At 51.8% G+C, this 20207-nt stretch overlaps 2 protein-coding genes across 4 annotated transcripts; both read right to left on the bottom strand.

Annotated features, from left to right (window-relative positions):
* Positions 1-27: 27 nt before the first annotated feature.
* On the bottom strand, positions 28-5296 carry DTX3 (deltex E3 ubiquitin ligase 3). Of its 2 annotated transcripts, none has more exons than XM_043446602.1 (6): positions 4929-5296; positions 3505-3566; positions 3247-3321; positions 2149-2878; positions 1016-1233; positions 28-692 (listed from the first exon to the last, which is right to left on the bottom strand). In XM_043446602.1, exons 4-6 carry the CDS (start codon positions 2875-2877, stop codon positions 617-619), a joined length of 1023 nt encoding a protein of 340 aa, XP_043302537.1. In that variant the 5' UTR covers position 2878; positions 3247-3321; positions 3505-3566; positions 4929-5296; the 3' UTR covers positions 28-616. The 2 variants fall into 2 exon arrangements, with proteins under 2 accessions (XP_043302537.1, XP_043302536.1); XM_043446601.1 differs by having other exon boundaries at positions 2149-2897; positions 4929-5294.
* A 1071-nt stretch (positions 5297-6367) lies between these two features.
* On the bottom strand, positions 6368-18269 carry PIP4K2C (phosphatidylinositol-5-phosphate 4-kinase type 2 gamma). 2 transcript variants are annotated; one of them, XM_043446600.1, is made up of 11 exons: positions 17992-18269; positions 15048-15145; positions 14277-14373; positions 13760-13903; positions 10604-10750; positions 10386-10424; positions 9700-9813; positions 8726-8993; positions 8454-8557; positions 8167-8266; positions 6368-7844 (listed from the first exon to the last, which is right to left on the bottom strand). In XM_043446600.1, exons 1-10 carry the CDS (start codon positions 18163-18165, stop codon positions 8186-8188), a joined length of 1266 nt encoding a protein of 421 aa, XP_043302535.1. In that variant the 5' UTR covers positions 18166-18269; the 3' UTR covers positions 6368-7844; positions 8167-8185. The 2 variants fall into 2 exon arrangements, with proteins under 2 accessions (XP_043302535.1, XP_043302534.1); XM_043446599.1 differs by having other exon boundaries at positions 6368-8266; positions 17992-18268.
* Between the last annotated feature and the right edge of the window lie 1938 nt (positions 18270-20207).

Raw genomic sequence — 20207 nt, 5'->3', positions numbered from 1 at the left:
CCCACAGAACAGAAGGGGCGCGGCAGAGAGAGTTGCATATTTTACTTTATTTTTATTAAATTAAAAGCTACAGTCTGGCGGCGATTCCAGAAGGGGATAAGGAGGCTCCTTATTGGGGGCAAAGAAGAGCGGGAGAAAGACTGACAGAGACAGAGAGACAGGAGAGAAAGGGCAAGGCTCAGGGCGAAGGGGGAACTCACTCTGAAGAACGCACGCAGCCGGCCCCAGGGTGCTCCCTGCGGCCGGATCCCTCCCCCTGCACAGTTCAGCAGGGTGTGCGGGTGGGAGGTTCCGAAGACCCTCCCTTCCCACCCAGGCCCTTTCTCAGCGGTCCCTGGAGCACAGCACGTACCAGAAAAAGCCAAGGGCAACGGAGGGGGCAGGGCGGCTGGGAGTCTGTACACGCGGAGGAGGGGAGCAGAGCCCGGGACGGCGCCTCTGCCAGCAGGGAGTGGCTCACACTGCACTGAAGCGCGGCCGGTGGGGGGCTGGGGAAGGGATCGCCCCTCCCTCTGCAAACTCCTTCCCCGTCAGACAGTCCCAGGCTAGAGTGGCGAGGGGGGCAGAGGGAGAGAGAACAGAGGCTTCCGCTGGGTCCTGCTGGAGGGGCTGTCCTTCAGTCATCCGTGATGCCCTTGGCTCTCAGCTCCTCCTGCACCCGGGTCAGGTAGGTGGGGTCCGGGTACCCAAACCTGGGAGCAAAGAGAAGTGAGGGTCAGGCTTACTCAGACTGCCCCCATGCTCACCCTCATTCTGGTGCCCCATTCTCGCCCCTCCCCACCTTCCTTAAGGTTATCCAAACCCAAGATCACTGAGCCCAATTCTGCTGATTTTTGTAGGTTAAGCTGGGCACATCAGGACCAGGATGATTACAGGAGACACTGGGATGGACAAGATGGTTGAATAGTTTGGGGGTGGTCCTCTCCAGTTAGGAGGCTCCCACAGAGAAGGGGTTCCCTCTGCTGGAATGGGGAGAAGGGGCAGAGCCAGGAGAAGGGAAGAAGGAATGTCGCACAGCTGTGGTCCCCCTGTGCAGCTGGTCTTGTGGTGGATGTCGTTCCAAGTGATGACATTCGGTCTCCCTGTGGTCATGGAGGTGCCGATGGTGAAGGTGAGACGCTGGTCAAACGCCTTGCGGAACAGGGTCAGCACCTTGTTGCCCTCGGGGCAGTCCGGGAGGTAGGCCACCCGAGTAGTGCCAGGATACCGAACTCCTGGGTTTGGGTGTTCAGCCTGGGGGAATGGGGAGGCAGAATGAGCAGCTGTGCATCTTAAGGCCCATGGAGGGTCGTGGTGGCCAGCCTTCTGGCTGTGCACCCCCAGCTAATGATGCTGGGGCAGTGACAGCCTTCCACGGAAGGACCAGCTCTAGGGTCTGGGCACCAGAAACCTGTTTCCAGACAAAATATTCATCATTCAGAAGTTCTTTCTGCTCTCCCAATCCTGCGAGCAACAAACGTATTCTCGAAAGTGATGGAAGGTAAGCTGGGTCTTACTCTCCAGACAACTCAGCAGAAATGTGAAGACAGAATTATTTATCTGTCAGCTTTCCCTTCTCCACCTGAAAGCACTCCCCATGCATCCTCCACTGTCTAACCTGTTCCATTTTTCTGTTCCTCTCTTTCAGAGCTCCCTCATCTTTCTGCAAACCAGAACTGGACATTACTCTTCGCCAAGCAAGAAGACACCTATAGGCTCTTGGCCGCTCCTGTTTTAACCTTCAACTGTCGACAAAGTTTTCTGTCTCATAAATCTGGAATGGAGCACTCCCAGCACTGTTGAGGGGAGGTCAGACTTTTCCCTCTGTGCTGGCCTGCACCTGAGCCGCAATCCTCACAGACCTCACCTCTGCTGACAATAGCTGTCAACATCCAAGTTCATCAAGGAAACAGAATTCGATTCCTTTCTTTCATACCTGATTTTCATGGGTGCCTTGGGGTCGTGGGGATGGAAAAGCTAGGCTTCAAGGGGGCCTCTTGCTCCAGGGCACTGAGCTGAGCGGGAAGGCATCCCAGGAGACAGACCACACGACTCTATCACATCTAACAACCACACTCCCCTCGCACCCAGCTTTCCTAAATCAGAGGACAATCAGAGCACAAGGAGCCCGGGGAAACCGAAGGGCAAGGGCAGCCGTTGTCTTCTTACCCCCTGGACACCGGGCGGGAAGACATACTGGATGACGATGGTACCGTACTTCTCATAGCTGGGCAGCAGGAGCGTGGCGTCCTTAGAGACCAGCATCCGCCCGTTCTGGGGCTGGTTGCCCACCAGCTGCCCATAGAAGCGGCCACACATGGGACAGGCCTTCTTCACCTGCAGAGCCCGGGTGATGCAGCCCTCGCAGAACGAGTGCCGGCACTTCTCCAGGGTCTTGGCGTTCTGGATCTCCCCCAGACAGATGGGGCAGGTGCTCTCCTGCTCCTCCGCCTCTTCCCGAAGGCGGGGAGGGAGAGGAGGGGGCAGGGCAGGAGGAGGCGGGGGAAGCCCCCGGGCCCCTGGGGGCAGGAGTGGGGCTGCCCGGAGAGGGGGCGGGCCTGGGCGGTGCAGCTCAGGGTGCTCCCCTCCACCCCCCAAAGCCAGGCAGCCCATAAGCTCCCCCTGCCTCTGAGCTTTCTTGAGCTCTTTCTCTGCCTCCTTGAGCAGCCCCTTGAGGGCCTTCCTGGCCAGGTAGAGCCCATTGGGAGGGGCGGGGGGCGGCCCCTGAGGGGAAAGCTGGAGAACATAGATGTCAGAAGTCTCGCCGTCTATGAGAATGGACACGTGGTGCTCCTCCCGAAGCCGGGCCAGCCGGGCGGGGGTCTCCTTGCTCAGGAAGTCCCACACAGGCTTGGAGACAGTCACTTTGTTCTTGCAGGTGCCTCCACAGGCTGCCATTCTGGACAGGACGAACGACACTGCCCCCAGGGTGAAAGGGACTCAGGGTGGGGGGGTCCCCATTTCACAGATACCAGTGCCTCCTCCTGCCCACTCCTTTCCAGTCCTATCTTACCTCCACTCTCTCAGAGCCCAACCCCCAACTCCTCCCCCAAGTTCATGTTCCAGTCCCTCCCATCTTTCAAACTCCAGCACCCCCTGAAGAGCAAGAAAGCTGCTCTAACTTTATTATTGTCATCTAAGGTAAGCATCAGTCTTGGTTCTCCTACACTCCTCCCTAGATCACAGAAGCATCCTGGCCCTCCCCAACTCTGGACTGGGTTCTGTAAAAGGAAAGGAGATTTCGACACCCCCCCCCTTTTTGCTCACTTTGATCCTCAAGAGCTTAGAATTGGCATGCAGGCGCGCTCTCTGTCCTCACTCCCTACTTGTAGGTTGTGTGACCTGGTGGGTGGAAAGGGAAAGGAGTGGAAAACCCCTTCTCCCATTGCCACGTGCCCCCACCCAGCAACCCACGAGACAGACAGAGCCTGGGGGTCAATCTCCCGGGAACGGGATTACTAGGAACATGGAATGGAGGAAACCAATTTAAGGGTGAGAGTTGGGGTTTCCATTAAAGGCAGATACCTGGGAAGCCCATGGACGGTGACAGCAGAATTCCCTCTGTCTCCACACTCAGCTGACCAGGACTAGGGGAGGGGGGCGTGGGGGAGGAGGGGTTAGGATGACAAACATTACCGTTTCCCCCAGTCAGCCCAGAAGCAAAACAAAAACTCCTCCTTCCATTTCCTCTCCCTGTCTTTTGCAGGATTTCATCCCCAGCCTCTGGCCAAGTTCCTAAAGAAGGAACTTCAACAAGCTAACTTTCCTCTTCCTCAGCTCTGGGGCTCTTAAGAAAGCCTAGGGACACAGATTAGAGAAGTCTGGAAGGGAAAAGCCCACACACAGAAGGTCTGTGTTGCCACCTCCCTCAGATCACAAGGACAAGAATATCTCCTTTGCTCCCCAGCTTCTCGCCCTGCTCCACATTTTGCCAATAATTCCGCTCCTAGTGCTAGGGAGACTTCCTTGAGTGTTAACCCAGTCCCTTCTGCTGGAGTCTATTTGGAATGCGGACCGAGTGGCAGAAGCCCCTGCAATAACAAAGTTCTCGCTGTCACCTTTTAAACCCAGTGCACGAAGTCCAGGCCTGCCAGCAACCTAGGCTGCATTTCAGGAGGGGTGGAGCTCACGCAGGGGACCTGCTGGAGCACCCTGATATTGCCCACCACCACCACCCCCTCCCTGCACCCGGTCTTGCTGTGTTCAGCTACAGAGCTATCCCTACAACACCTCCAAATGCGGCCCAAATAGAAGGGCCATTTGTGTGACCTCAATTCCTTGACTGATCCAAAAGGGAGCAGCTCTCCGTTTGTGCCTCCTTCCCAGTCCCCTCAAGGCCAGATGCACCTCAAGATTCAGAAAGCGAAATCGGAACCCGAGAGCCTCGGCTCATTCGGTCCATCCAGGTGGAACACCCCCTCCCCATCAGAGAGAAGCCAGGACCTAGGTGTCCTTTGCTCCGAGTCCTGCTGGCAGAGAGAAGGGAGGCGGGGCCACAGCTTTTGCTGGGTCCGATTCCTCTGGGGCAGCCCCGGCCGGACACGGGGCCAGTCCCGCCCGCCCGAGAGAGGCTGGCGACAAGGGCGGCCAGGAAGGGCCAGGGTCCCTGGGGGCATCAACGGACGCATCTCCCCCCCTCCCCCCAACGACCTCCTGCCAGACGCGACCCGGAACCAACTCCCCGCATCCCCGGCTCGGCAGAGCCCCCGCAGCCCCACCACTGGGTGGGGATGCATGTCGGCCGGATCGCGGGCCCCAGAACCCCCAAATGGAGGCCCAGGCTGGAGGGTAACAGACAAGAGGATCGGCGGGGTCGGGCCCGGGCCCCCCGGCGCCGCGCGCAGGAGGAGACCGAGGAGGGGGCGCAGGGGAAGCGGGAGGGCGCGCGGGGGGTGCGAGCAGGGTCCGGGGGGCGCGCGGTGGGTGTGGGGGGCGCCGGGCTCACCTACCTCTCGTCAGCGCCGCCATTGCCGGTCACATGACTGAGGCTGTTGCTGGGATGACGGTCTGGGCCTTAGCAACAAGGGCGGGGGGGGGGGGGAGAGACCCCGAGAAGGTGTGTGGGGGGGGAGAGGTTGCAGGGGGTGCAGACTGAGGAAGAGGGAAGGAAGGAGGATGGCACCCCCTTCCCCCTCCCAGGTGATAATCACCGTTTCCTTTGACCCGCTTCCATCCACAAGCCCCAGCCTTCAGCCCCAAAACAGAAATGGAGGCGCCGTCCCAATCTTTGGAGGCGGGGGGTGGTGTCGTGGAGCCCCCCCCCCCGGGTGGGAGGTTAAATCCCTTAAAGACGCTACCCTTCTCGCTTTCCCCTCCGGCGAGGGGCCCTCCCCCTGTTCTTCGCCAGCCAGCTGCGTAGCAGCTTCTGGAAGCTGGTGGCAGATGGGTGGGTGAGGAGTGTCGGTTTAGGTAGGTGGGGAAGAGGGGGCAATTTCTCTGTGATCCTTTTTCTAGAAAGGCCTTTGAGGAATAGAAAGTTGGAAGAAGAGTCATAGTAAAAAGCATTGGTTCTAAAAAATCAATCCAGGACTAAGACGTTTCCCTTCTTTATTGCTTGCCTTTCCCTAGATTGTTACCTTCTGTCAAACCTGCGTTCAGATGGGTGTTGATCTCTGATTTTTCTCTTTACACTGAGGCTGGTGCAGAATGAGAAGTGAATACATTTTGTCCAAAAAAATGCCTTGGAGTGATGGTATCAAGTCTATGGCTGAAATAGAGTTAAGAACTCACAAAGGGGTGGGGGCCCTCCTCTGCTTCCCACACCAGGGCCAGCAGTCCCCTCCCCCAGTCCAGCTCACTTCCCTGGGGCCACATCAAGCCAGGTTTTTCAAACGGTCAGAACTCCTTGGCCAAACAGTCCTGGATGGATCTCTCAGGCTGGCAACCGCCTCTGCTGATCCACGCCCTTTCTTCACTCTCTCTCCAGGCTGGATGGCTGGTCACTTCCTTCTTTACTTTCCCAGGACCCTGCTGTACTCTTCCTGTCCTCCACACAAAGGCCATCTTTCCCAGGAAGCTGGGGAAACACTGCGTTCCTTCTCCTTTAGCTCCTGTGTGCTCGGCGCTGTTAAGACTCGCTCACCTTTAGAGACGTGAGTGTGATCTAGCCCAGAACCCTGGGGAAAGTGGGGGGGCGGGGTCATATCGCCTCAATTGGTCCTGCCCCCGCCCCCCCAGAGCTGACTCCTGCAAAACTGGGGAATGTCTTCCATTCCCATGCACACTCCTAGCCACCTTTTAAGCTCACAGCCATCTATATCTTGAAACCCACATCTTTAGGGACCCAACATCTTAAAGATCAGAGTTCTTTACTTGGTTGCTGCACCCCTAAGCCCAGGCTTCCAAAAAAGAGGAGTGGGGGAGAAAAAAAGGAATTTCTGTGAAGGAATTTGAATTCAATAATTTATTTTCCTTATAGTGACAGCAATGGGAGTAAATACACGAGGTCTTTTTATTAATAAAACAAAAAAAGATGAAAAACAGAAGCAACAAATGAAAACCATAATGCTTATGATACATCAGCCAGAAATGGGTCAGAAAACCCATTTCTCAAGAACAAAGTTGCTGGTGTCATGGAGTTTTATTGCATTCAACAAGGGAAAGGTAGACGGTGGAATGAAAAACATCCATGAGGCTCCTGACAGGAAAATTTTATAGGGGCTCCAATCCTCAACTGGGGACTCCTCTTGTTACTTGCTTTGGAGCAGAAGATGGAGGGGCAGGAGGAATTCTCCTTTATGACCTCATGACTTCTTGTGAGACAGATCAGTCCAGTCAGATACAGAGCAGAGTCTTTGTATCCCTACAGGCCACTTGCTGGTGCCCCATCTTTGTGTTCCAGAGAAATGCAGAAGCCTCAGGGGAGATGCAGGATCACAAGAATGGCTGCCTGAGCCCCAAAGGCATTGCGGGGAAGGGAACTATCCCAGCTCATCAGGGTCCACTGCATTCTGAGAATATCATGCATCAGCTCGACTCTCTTTGGAGGGGGCTGGGTGACTGAGTTATGGCTCTGACTCCTCTCTGGGGGTGGAGAGTGAAGATGACAAAGAGGCCCATCTGTCCCCTGGGAGACACAGTAGCAGTTAAGATGGACAGAAAAGAACAAAATAACAAATCCAACTGGGAAAAGGGTTTGAGAAGGGGCAGGGGAGGCAGTGTGCTAGGGGCACACTTCTAAGGAGTGGAGGCCGCTCCCCCATGTGAGGCTCCCCTTCTCTTGAGATGACCAGGGTTAACCCAAGTAGAGGTATTCCCTTCTGCTGGGAGTCAAACCTCCGGGATGGCTAGACATGAAGAAAGGAAATTTAACACAGGGAGTGAACCTTACACCCTTGGCTCATCCGTCCAGCCTCCAGAACTGACCACCCCCCCACTGAAGGGCTCCAGCCCAGGAGGGATGTGAGGTCCTGGGGAAGAGCAGCAGCGGTCAAACAGCTTCACCCAGGATTCAACACTGTGGCCGTCTCCAGTGGGGGCAGGTGGAGTGAGGGAAAAGACCCGAGAGTAGCCACCCTCCGCAGAGACCTCCAGTTCCCTAAATAACCAAGGGGTCCTCACAGGTCCCGCCTCCACAGGCTGCAGCCCACCAACCACTCTCCACCCCACCTCGCTAAGACTGGCCCTATCCCAATGTATGTGTGCATGCTGGCACCCACATCTGTAGTGTCTTGAAAATCTTCCATCCCAGGGCCTACTAGGAAGGAAGCATGCCACAACGAGTTCTATAAAGTTATCAGCAAAATTCAGATACTCTTAGTTCATCCCACACAGCAAAGTGCATCGAGTTAAGTTGCTTGAGCCAGGTCCATCTGTCCAGTCAGGTCTTGAAGATGGCCAACAACCCCCTTCCCCCAGCTCCTCCTCTGTTATGGAAACAACAGGACATTTTACAAAGATCAAGGCACTTGGGAGAGAGTCAACAGTAAACACTCTAATGAAGCAAGCCGACTTGGTGGGGAAGGGAAAGAGGGAAGGGAGAGAAGGGAAGGAAGGGGAGGGAAAACAATGTATCGGTATCTCTGAGGGCCAGGAAGGGCCTACTCAACAAGATGGAGTTATTTGGATGGAAGGAGCCTGTAGCCTGAAGTTAGCAGAAGAGGAAAAGAAGAAGTTAGTGGCCAGAACATCCACAATTCCCCCATGCCTCTCAGACCCCCACCACCTGAAACACAGAGCAGCAGTCACCATGAAGTCAGGCAGTCTCTTAGGCAAAGATGTTGGTAATAAAATCCAGGAATCGCTTAGCATACTGCTCAGGATGGACGGTAGAGATCTCTGCCCCCGCCTGTGAGAGGAAGGTGTTGAACAGGGTCTCAGCGCCCGCAGCCCTGCCCCGCTCCCTGCCCTCCCCTCCTCCCCACTCCTGACCATTTCCATAGCCAGCCCTCCATCCTTCTGCCACCCCACTGCTCGGGCACAAGAGGCTCTTGAATAGTCAAGACAGGAAAGGAAAGGCTTCAGGGAGCCCTCACCCCATGCTTGACAGTTTTGGCTGCATGAGCTGCTTTCTTCTTGGCATCATACTGTGTCAGGATGTCAATAAGGCCCATGAAATACACCTCCTTCTGAGGGGCCCCTGGGGAGAGAGGCCAGCGATGAAGACCAAGTATAGTCCCAATTCCCTCCCCCCAGGAACCAGTCAGATTTCTTCTGAAAAGCTAACCAGCCTCTCCAACCACCACCCTGGTCTCTGTTCCCCAGGGACTACCCTCCCTGCCCTTTAAATTTCCAGGCTCTCTCTCACCCTCAGCACTCCGGATGGCGTAGACATCGATGAAGGATTCAAACTCTCCAGGGCCCAGGGGCCGGTGGGAATGGATGTAGCCGCCGATACCCTCAGGGGAGGTGCCATAGGAGCCCACCGGAGCGGGAGGCCCCGTAAGGCCACAGTCGCCATCCCCCTCTGACTCCTCCTCCCGCACTGGCCCGTCCTCCTCTGGCTCAGAGCCCCGAATGATGTCGTGGATGCCCAGAAGAAGGCTGTAGTCCATGATCTTCAGCTGCACTAGGAACTGAAGACCCCACCGGCAGGTCAGAAGCCCCAGATGGCTCTCTCCATTCCTATGTACTACTCTCACACCCCCCTGTCTGAATATCCAGGGCCCTCCTGGGGAAAGGAAGTGTAAAAACGGAGGGTTGGGAGCATACCATTGCTCTTTATTGCCTAAATGTCCTGGTATCTCAGATCATTGTTTTTTAAAGAATTCTTTTATGATCATTCTTTCAGTTCATACCAGTCACCCCCTCCAAAGGTCACCTCTAGAAGATTTTCATGAAAGTGAAAGTTGCTCAGTCTTGTCCAACTTTTTGGGACCCCATGGACTATACAGTCCATGGAATTCTCTAGGCCAGAACACTGGAGTGGGTAGCCAGTTCCCTTCTCCAGGGGATCTTCCCAACCCAGAGATTGAACCCAGGTCTCCCACATTGCAGGCAGATTCTTTACCAGCTGAGCCACAAGGGAAGCCCAAGAATACTGGAGTGGGTAGCCTATCCCTTCTCCAGCAGATCTTCCTGACCAGGAATCAAACCGGGGTCTCCTGCTTGCAGGCGGATTCTTTACCAACTGAGCTATCAGGGAAGCCAAAATCCCCTACAGGCAGAGAGCCCCAAGGGAAGGGGATGAGTTCCCTCATACTGTAAATGGACAGCTGCCGGGGGGGAGGGGGGAGCAAAAAAGAGAAGCAAAGTCATTTCCCAGAGCACCCCAATCATCACCTCCACATCTCTCTTTAGCTTCTCTAGAAAGACTTTCTTCTCCTCTTCACCAATATAAACTTTCTGGTTCTTGTTGAGAAAGTCCATATCCTTAAGGGTGGGCAGTTCCTTAACCTGAGAACAGGTAAAGGGACAGCTTGGGAATGCAGGCCTCCCCGACCATCTCAGCCAGTGACCCTGCTCTATGTAGGGCTGTCTCTCGCTCTGGGGCCCCGAGGGGAGAGGTTTACCGCCCGCTCACCTGACTTTACCGGGAGGCTGCCCAGAGTCTGCTCTTACCTCCAGTGCTGCCCCCAGACTCAGTCACTGCAGCCGTATCCCAAATCACACCCACTCCTTTCTGCCTAGGGTTTTCAGTTCACACACTCCATTCTGACTTTTCTTTCTTCTTCTTAAGCAAAGACAGCTGGTTTGAATGAAAGCTCAGGATGGGAGTGGTTGGTGAGCAGTTTGCTCTTGAAGTCTGGCATTTTCACCCATTCCCAAACCCAAGACTGTGACAAGAGGGCCCTTCCCACTGCCCCTTCCAAAAAGTCCCTGGATCAGGAAAAGTCTACATATCTCTTCTTTTTTGGTGGTTTAAGATAAGAATTAATATCCAAGGATCCCTACCTCTTTATCCTAAGAAGATCCCTTTCACCTGCCCTCCCCCACCCCTCACACCCTGTCATCTAGAATTATATCACCTTCTCCTTATCGCTGGCTTCCCGGGACACTAGGGAGCCCTGTGGAGAGATCCAAAGACCAAGTCAGCAGAAGGGGCTAAAGGCAGAGTCGTAACCTACCTCCTAAGACAAGTCCTCAAACCCCAGCCTTCTTTCCTTTAAGATGAAGCATGCAGCGCCCTCCCTGGCCGCCCCGCCCCTCGGGCCACCAGGAGGCCCGCTTGGCCCTCTCTCCTGACCTTGAGGTCGTATTTCCTGTGCACGGGCAGACGGTGGCTGAACATGTTGCGCATCACAAGCATGTAGCTGTCCTCGCTGTCCACGCTCACCCGGTACATCCCCAGGAACTGGGGCAGCAGTGTGCTGCCGTGACACTTCACGATGTACTGGGGTGGGAGGGAGGGAAGAAGGAGAGATAAGCAGCTCGGGGCGGGCATCAAACGCTCCTGTTCCACAGGGAGCCAGAGAACTCCACACGGACAGGCTAGAGGTCAGAAGTGGTGAGGGGCTTTCTGAAGACGCCCCAGGTTATCCATGCAGTTTCTGAATCCTCATTGCCTCTGACTTAGCCCAGATGTATGATCTCTCTTAAAGCGCCCTCTCTCCTTTGATCTTTATCATCCTTTGAGATGGGGAAGGTAGGTGCTGTTATCCTAGTTTTGACCCTCTTTATTCATTGAACCAGGAGCGGAAATTACATCAACAGAATGACTTTACCTAGGCTAATATTTCTTGGTGGGCTAGATTCCCACAGTAAAGCCGTTTGCATGAGGGCCTCTAATTTGGATTCCTAAGAAAATCCCCTTTTCAGTGCTACCGTCTCTCAGGGTTGCTGCCTTTCTCTTCAGAGCCAGCCTTCTCAGAACATTAGTCAGCTATCAGTCCATTTTCTCTCATTCATACCTCAAACCAATGAAATCAGATTATACTCTCATTTCTCCTCTGAAATTTCTCTACTCTTCACTGCCTCAAATCCCTCAGTTGCCAACTCAAACAGGCATCTTGTCATTGTCGTATCTCAACTGGCTGCTACTTGACGCTACTGACCAGCCTGAGCTCCCATCACACCACTCCTCTCTGTCCTCAAGTCCTGTGTGGAATGAAGTAGGGCATAAATCATTAAGAGCATCTGATGGCTCCAGCCAAGAAGACCCAAATGTGGTGCTGGCCCTTGGGGCTTCGGCCTCAGCCTCACCGGTCACATGAGGGTAGGAGCTCTCTAGATCGGTCCCCTGGCAGGAACTTCTGGGGCACAGCTGGGGACTGAGGCCTGGCGGAAGGAGGAAAAAACAACCACAACAGAGTCTCTGGGCAGCAGTGACCATGTGGCCTTGCTTGGTCCCCATCTCGCCTCCTTTTTTCCCTTCTTGGGGTCATGGTTGTGGGTTTAGAGAGCCTGGGTAGTCTAGTCACTGGGAGGAGCAGAAGAAAAGGTTTTTGCTCCTTTAAACCTGATGGGGGAGGCCATTTGTATTTGGAAAATGCTCTATTCTTGGGGACTGCCTGTATTTGGAAGATTTATTAAATCTTAGTATCCTATTCTCAATCTCCAAGGTGTATTGATAAATTACTAGTCTGTATTTTTTTTTTCACTAGTCTGTATTTTTTAAACCTTAAAACTTTTTTATGTGCATTTCATGCCAACTTTTTTGTAGAGCTATATCAAAAACAACAAATCTGGCCTCACATCACAGTATACCTCGGAGAGGAGCATTCTGTTATTTTTACAAGGCGGGAGTTAGTGGAGCTGTTGAATTAAACTTGGCAATCACATTAAAAAAAAAAAAAGGCATCCCCTAGTCTCTTTTATGGACTCTTTCCTTGCCCAAGGTTCTGTCCTCAACCTTCTTTTCATTTCACTCTACATTTCCATAATCTCATCTATATTCATGGTGATAAGTACCATCTACTCACCTGTAGCTCTGAAATCTAGACTAGAAAGAATCTAAAATTAGAAAGAGATCTGATTCTTTCTCCCAAACTCCATACCCCAACCACTCACAGGACATCTGTATCCGGATGAACTGTGGAAACCAGAAACTCAACATGCCTAAATCACAACTGTCTTCCTCCAAAGATATGTTTCTTTTCCTGCTTCCCAACTGGGCCCCCAGGAATTTGGAGCCCCGTTGCCTTAATTCCTGCAGTTCTCCCAAAGGTCTTCCTTTCCACCTTCACTACCGTCGCCCCTCGAGGCTCGTGTCATCTCTCGCCTGGACCGTAACACTTACCTCCTCACTGGTATCGCCCCTCTCAGTACTTCCCCTCTATAATCCATTCTCTAAAATTTTGCCACAGGGCTATTTCTAAATGACATATACATCACTCCCCTGCAAACCACCTTTCAGGATAAAGCCCAAACTCTCTGTGTGGCTTATAAAGCCCTTGCTGCCTAGCTCCTGCCTAAGGGTCCTTCCACAATACCTTATCCTGGTCACACCGAATTTCTTGCAGTTCCGCAACATCAAGCCCGTTCATGGCTCTGTGCCTTTACAAGTGCTGCTTTCCTTTGCCTAGAGTGCTCTCTTCCACCATGCCCAACGCCTGGTCCCCACTAGCATGCGTGAATCCGCTCCCAGGATACTCCCTCTAAAAACTCTCCTGGAGCACCTCTTGCCCCAGATGAGCTGGGATGCTCTTCCTCTGCCCACCCAGAGCACTCCCTACATTCCTCCACTGCCTGCACCCAGCCTGCTGTGTGTTATTTGATGCTAGCTTACCAGTCTCTGCCATTAGAACAAGAGATGCTCAATGGCCAGGGCCATTTCATTCACCTCTCTCTTTACTGTCTGACATAGGACCTAATAACAACAGACATGGGTTAGCTGTTGAATAACCAAAAACTCTTTTAGAGTCTTTCATTTATTCCTTGCTCACTATTTTGGTGAGATTTTCCTTCAGTAAAAAGATATTCAGGTATTTTTTATTCCCAAAATATTGCAGAAACTTCATATTCCAAATTCATCTGCTCAGACAGAATAGCTTCCCTAATCTCACTTACGGCTAGTTATGATCATGGCTTCTTCCCTCCAATTTATCCCAATGGTACACTCATCGTGGTTTTCTCCCTAGACTGCATTTATTCCTGATAGTACATTTGATGTTGGCACTTCATCTAATACTGACTTAATCTAAAACTTATACTTTCCTATTCACGTACCCTTTATGTGTATCTATTTAGATTAGAAGCATCAAATGAGAAGGAACATGTCTAAACTCTCATTTAATCAAACACAAATAGGTATGCGAAGGCTCTCTTTTTGAAATGCCTTGTTTTTCAAAAACATGATGTTGAGTGCTATAGGGAGGAAGAGAGATAGGAAGTCTCCCAAGTGCTCTGAAGCTGAGCTATGAGTAGGGAGGGGAAGGGAAGAGTGGGCTGAGAGAGGTCTGACCTGGTGGTAGTTGGACAGGTTGCTATGCATGTCAGCAATGTCCTCACTGGATACTTCTTTGATGACCAGAGTCCGATCATAGGAGATAAGGAAGCGACCATCACTGCCTTCACTTTCAGTTGGGGGACTTCGGGTAAGGGATACCTGGGGACACACAAGAGACCAGGAGCTCTTTTCCTCCCCCTTTACTTATGGATGCATAGGACAGTGGTCAACTGAACACATCTGCAAGTAGATAAAACCTTGGCATAAGAGGATGAAAAAGGGTTCTAAATCCAGTGTCCATACATAGACTGAATGAAATGAGCGGCAAAATTTTTAAGGCATCTACATTTCTCCCCAAGGACAGGCTTTATACCTTTCTTCAGATTTTTTAAGATGCCTGACCACAGGATAGTAATGACCACAGAAAGGTAAAGAATACCTGTGAAGGTCCTCATTCCTCCAAACACGACTGCCCCAAGGATTCCCCTTGTTAGGGAGAAAGGCCTACCCTTTCCCCAAAATGGACACTCACCAGGTAATCCTGGTCATCAATACCAAACCGATCACGCAGGTTCCTGAAGACTTGGGGACAGTACTCCTTGAACTTGAAATGACTGGGCAGATTTTCCCTGCAATAGGGGTTTTCAAGATAGGAAAACAAAGTAACAATGTTATCTTACATTTCTAAAGGGCTTGACAGTTTATAAGATACCCTCACACATATTACCTTATTTGATTCTCATAGAACCCATGTGAGGTCTTTTATTAAGCGTGTTATTCCCGTTTTACAGAAAGGGAGACTGGCTTAGGGTGGCTGAGTGACCTGCTTAAACCACATGACTGGTAAGTGGCTTAAATAGAGCCAGGATCTGCTGCCCATCCAAACAGCAGCATTTCCCAAATCTCAAGCAAGTCAGAGACATCCTTAAATCAGCAACAGGTTCTGAATGGCATCTTCTGAAATTAGGAGGGTTTATGGGACTCAGGTATTTCTTTCAGGGAGTACCTCTCAGAAGCTAACGGTAATGGCAACTAAATGTATTTACCCTGTGGAATTTTCAGGCTAGAGGAGAGGCAAACTAGTACACATAGATAAGTGTGTAGGGAACACTGAAAATTATTTTAATGGTTTCTTTACAAAAATACTGAATTTCTGCATTGGAAAGAAGTTTAAGCAATACAGTAACAACTTGTAAGTTGCCTTCTAAATCTAAAACCTTCAACTCATTCAACCTTAACTCTTAAAATGACCTCTTCTCTCTTCTAGGAAGGTTGACAAGAGCAGAGCAGGGATCCCACATACCTGTGGAAAAGGTGATTGTTGACCTTGATCTTGGAGCTAGCCTTAAAGTCATCTGGCAGTAGCATCACCGGGGGAGGCACCTGGCTGAGCTCATTGATCTGATGAGTCAGAATAAGAATGGGAAGGCGGTGAGGAGGGATGCGGAGAGCTGCTTATACACTGCGTCTGGGAAAGAGTCAGGAAAGGGTCACTGGAAGGACTGCTGCTGAAGCTCCAGCCAGTATTTTGGTCATCTGATGTAAACAGACCACTCATTGGAAAAGTCCCTGATGCTGGGAAAGACTGAGGGCAGAGGGAGAAAAGGGCTCTGGGGATTAGATGGCTAGATGGCATCACCGATGCAATGAACATGAACATGGGCAAACTGGGAGATGGTGGACAGGGAGACCTGGCGTGCTGCAGTCCATGAGGTCGCAGAGTCAGACACAACTGGGAGACCAAACAACCACCACCTCATTCCTTTAGATACCCTGGTAATGCCTATGCCTGACAAAGGTGAGTATATGCTGTCTTTGCTGCCCAAAGAGGCCTGCAGCAAGCAACCCTCACACACGGCCCCTCACACTCCCGCCCCCGGGGAACTTCATGCTCACAACAGTCATTTTATATTAGGCAAACTCTGTAAGCAACTCTGGATTATTTTTAAAGCTGTGAGAAATTCTAGAAAAAAAAAAACCCTCAGCCGACTCAAGACATTCAAGACAAACAGTTCCATGCTCCACTGGAAACAAAACAGAAGATGTTTTCAAAGTACAGAGAGTTAATGGGACTCTGAGGGGTCAACAGCAGCAAGAACGAAATGCCCATATCCTGAAGGAGACATCTTCTTACAAACAGGATCTATTCTTCCAGATCACTCAGCCCCAGTTCTTGGAGTAGGTCCCCACCTGCCTGCATGTAAGGTAAGAGAAAAACAGCTGATTTCTGAGGGAATGCGGGCAGGCAGAGGATATGAGCTCGTTTGTTCACCAAAGTCAAGCCAACCCACAGCCCAAAGCATGCAAGCACCACATGCTCTCCTCAGCCCCAAGAATCAGCAGTCTGCTAATTCAGGGTGGAAAGAGGGTTCCTGTACCAAGAAATGCTCAGATGTGCTTTCTCCCCAGTGACTAACAAGGGTGCCATAGTATCTTTCACACACCCTTACTAGTCCACTTACCACTTGGCTCTAACCGCTGGTTTATGTGAGCTCCCCACCCGGGCTGTGAGCCCCCAGAGGACCAGTTCTCGTCATCTACATCTCTCAGATGACTAGCACAATGTCTGGCACTCAGTGGTCCCCAAGTGTTTATTAACCAAATAAATGGATGCCTTGCCTTTTCCTACTTGATCATGCAACAGAAATTCAGTCTAACCTAAATCCCATACACTGCCATGAAAAACCAGCTCCTCTCATTCTCAGTAGAAAAAGAGGACAGAACATATTCCTCCAGAAAAAAAAAAGAAAAAGAAGCCACTAGAGATTTCCAGCCTAAAATTCAGCTATAGTTCTTCATGGCCCCCTCCTTGCCACCTGCTGTTGAGGCTGACTCATCACTAGGACATATGTTCAAGGAATTTCTCCATTCCAGACCCTTTAAGTAAATGTGTGCTGGCTGGAGGTGGGGTGTTGAGACTAAAGTAGACATACCTAGGGAAGCTGAGGCAGGTCTTCTGCGTAATTTCCCCAATCTTTACCAAAGGAAAACACTCCTTCTCGAACTTCCCGAAGGGATGGATGGATGAGTCATAAGACAGGAAGCCCTACTTCCATGAGCCTTGCCCATATCAAGTGGAATAGACTGAATACTCTCCGATAAGACATTACCACCCCACCCAGGGACCTGGGGACCACAAATGCAAAAGGGAGCTGACAGACTCCATATAACTTCCTAAGCCCCAAACTAACAATGACAAAAACTGTATTCTTCCCCATTCCCTTCCATCTCTGCAACACTATATGATGGCTATAATACAACACTCCATATGACTATAATGTTTCAAGGAAATTGAATTTTTAAAATTTCGCCTGTCTCATTCAAGATCACTGCACTCCTCCCACTCCAGCCATGAGAGAAGGGAGGGCAATGGCTGTGCTTTCTTCACTTGAGGTATCTTCAGGAACCAGAGATGCACTGGCCTCTCCGGTCTCCTCCTGATTCCCACGCCCACGGTCTAAGCAGCTCCCTGATTCTAAAGTTCACCACCATAATGTCCCCATGACCAGAACTCCTGAGCCAACTCTTCATTCAAAGATGACCCTCAGTTACACCAAATACCATTACTCCAGCCAGCAAAGGTAAGACCAAAGGCTTATACACATTAAGTGCTGAGTGAGAGCAACCACTGGGCTCAGGGCAGCGTAGCCTCTCTGAAATGCTGTACCTCTGGAAGGGAAAGGGACATGCAGGATTAGAAGATCCAGGAAGCCTGCAGCTTCCCCTCAGAGCCAAGGTTCCAAAGTCAAGGAAGGCGGCTGGAAAGCAAGGTGCAAAGGAGAGTAAACAAAACAGTTATTTCCCTTCAAACAGTTACTCTTCCCGCTCCCCTTCTACACGCACTCTCTCACCGGAGACCTCACCGCCAGCAACCTATTACAGTCACTCCCCCTAAAGTCCTTCCAGATGGAGCCAGGTCCCGGCCGGGCTCCGCGGCCTGGGGCTGAAGCTGGAACTGACTGGGAGGAGGCAGGGAGCTGGATTTCACGCGAAGAAGAAGGAAACACAGTGGAGGAGTAAAGGGCGGAGGAAGGGACAAAGCCTACGTTAAAAAAGAAAAAAAAAAAGCTTTACAGCAAGAAGGTAGGGTGGGAGAGACACCTGAGGGTAGGTGGGCAGGGACCGGGACAGCCCGGTGGAGAAGTGGCAGCGCGATGGGCTCCGGAAGCGGCAGCCTGGGGACGGACACGCCCGGAGGAGCTGAGGGGTGAGGACAGGGCCACAGCGGGGCCGGGGCAGGGTCTCACCGAGTGGGCTACGCCCCACAGGAACACGCCCACCAGCGGGTCGGCCGCCCGGAACACCTTCACCTTCTGCTGCACGAAATGCTTCTTCTTGGTTTTGGAGGCGAAGCCGAAACCCGCGCCGGGGGCCGCTGTCGCCGCCGGTACAGCGGCCGGCGGGACCGAGGAGGACGCCATAGTCTCCCGGGAACCCGGCCGAGGCGAAGCTGGAGCCGTCTGCGATGCGGGTTCCCGACCCCGGAAGCGGCGCTCACCTGCGCCTCCGTCACGTGACCGGAGGCTGGCGCGCGAGCCGGGCGGGGTAGGTTGACTCCGCCCCCTGCTGGCCGCCCGCGCGCCCCGACGCCTGCGCAGTGGGCGGGCTCACCTGACGGCCGGGAGGCGCGCGGAAACCTCTTTCCCTGGAGGGCTGCGAGCGGCCCGCGAGGCCCAGACCAGTCATCCAGGCGTTGGGGTTGCTCCTTGGGCTGGGGCGATTTAACCCTGTGGTCGAGGGCTTCGTAGCTGTAAAGTGACCGCTTTCCAGTTCTGCCCAATTTCTAGGAATAACCTCCCGGCGTAAGCTAACCTGAAAGCATTCGTTTACGAAGTAGCAAATCCCTTAAGTGGGTTTTGTGCTTTTAGAAAGACCGCTCAGGCATCGTTCTGGAGGGTGACCAGAGTATTGCAAAAGTCTAGGCACGAGGTGAGAAGCTAAAATAATGACTGTTGGGATAGAAAGAAGGGGGTGGATCTAAAGGTTCGGTTTGATGTTGGTGCGTCCAAGTCTTAGTGGATGTGGGCTTTGAGGGGGAGAGAGACGCTGAGGATGAATCCCGGGCTTTTGCCTAACAGTGTTTGGGCACCTGAGGGCAGCAGTACATTTGGGCTGGGAATACGGGTTTAATTTTCGTGAGGAATCTGTAGTCGCGAGTGACAACTCCAAGGAAAGTCCAATGACTGGACCCTGGCATAGACCAGCATGTGAGAGGCTAGTGGGAGAAGCCTGAGAAGGGGTGGCCAGAGAAATAAAAAGGGTCAGGAGGGCAGGGTCACAAAAGCCAAGGGAGCCGAGTTTCCAGAAGGAAGGAGTGGAAAGCGGTATCAAATGTCCTGGAGAGGCAACGCAAGACAATGGGGAAGTGGGAAGTACCCCTACCCCCACCCGTTGACTTTGGCAACTAGGGGCTTCTTTTTTTCTTCTTAGTTGGCTGTGTTATGTAGCATGAGGACTCTCAGTTCCCAGAAGGGGAATTGAACACATGCTCTCTAAAGTAGAAATGCAGAGTCTTAACCACTGGACTATCAGGGGAGTCCCACAACTAGTAACTTTTGGAAAGCACTTTCAGCAGAACAAGAGCCAGGTCAGGATGGGCTGAGGGATCAATAGGAAGTGAGAAAGAGGGGAGGGAAATCTTAAGACTTTTTCAGGAAATTTGGTTATGAGAAAATCTGGCAGGGAGTGTCTTATAGAGAAACACATGGTAAAACACACTTTTTAGGGAGACCTTGCCAAGGAGAAGAGACAAAATTGTTAAAACAGAAGCTAACATAAAAAACAGGAAATAGAACTGCCATATGACCCAGCAATCCCACTCCTGGGCATACACACCGAGGAAACCAGATCTGAAAGAGACACGTGTACCCCAGTGTTCATGGCAGCACTGTTTATAATAGCCAGGACATGGAAGCAGCCTAGATGCCCATCAGCAGACAAATGGATAAGAAAGCTATGGTACATATACACAATGGAATATTACTCAGCCATTAAAAAGAATGCATTTGAATCAGTTCTAATGAGATAGATGAAACTGGAGCCCATTATATAGAGTGAAGTAAGCCAGAAAGATAAAGACCAATACAGTATACTAACATATATATATATGGAAGTTAAAAAGATGGTAACAATAACACTATATGCAGGACAGAAAAAGAGACACAGATGTATAGAACAGACTTTTAGATTCTGTGGGAGAAGGCGAGGGTGGGATGTTCTGAGAGAACAGCATTGAAACAAGTATACTATCAAGGGTGAAACAGATCACCAGCCCAGGTTGGATGCACGAGACCAGTGCTCAGGGCTGGTGCACTGGGACGACCCAGAGGGATGGGGTGGGGAGAGAGGCGGGAGGGGGATGGGGATGGGGAATACATGTAAATCCATGGCTGATTCATGTCAATGTATGGCAAAAACCACTACAATATTGTAAAGTAATTAGCCTCCAACTAATAAAAATAAT

Source organism: Cervus canadensis, chromosome 25, assembly GCF_019320065.1.
Source record: "Cervus canadensis isolate Bull #8, Minnesota chromosome 25, ASM1932006v1, whole genome shotgun sequence".
In the NCBI taxonomy this organism is placed as follows: Eukaryota; Metazoa; Chordata; class Mammalia; order Artiodactyla; family Cervidae; genus Cervus; species Cervus canadensis.
This window is presented reverse-complemented; position numbering and strand designations above follow the sequence as displayed.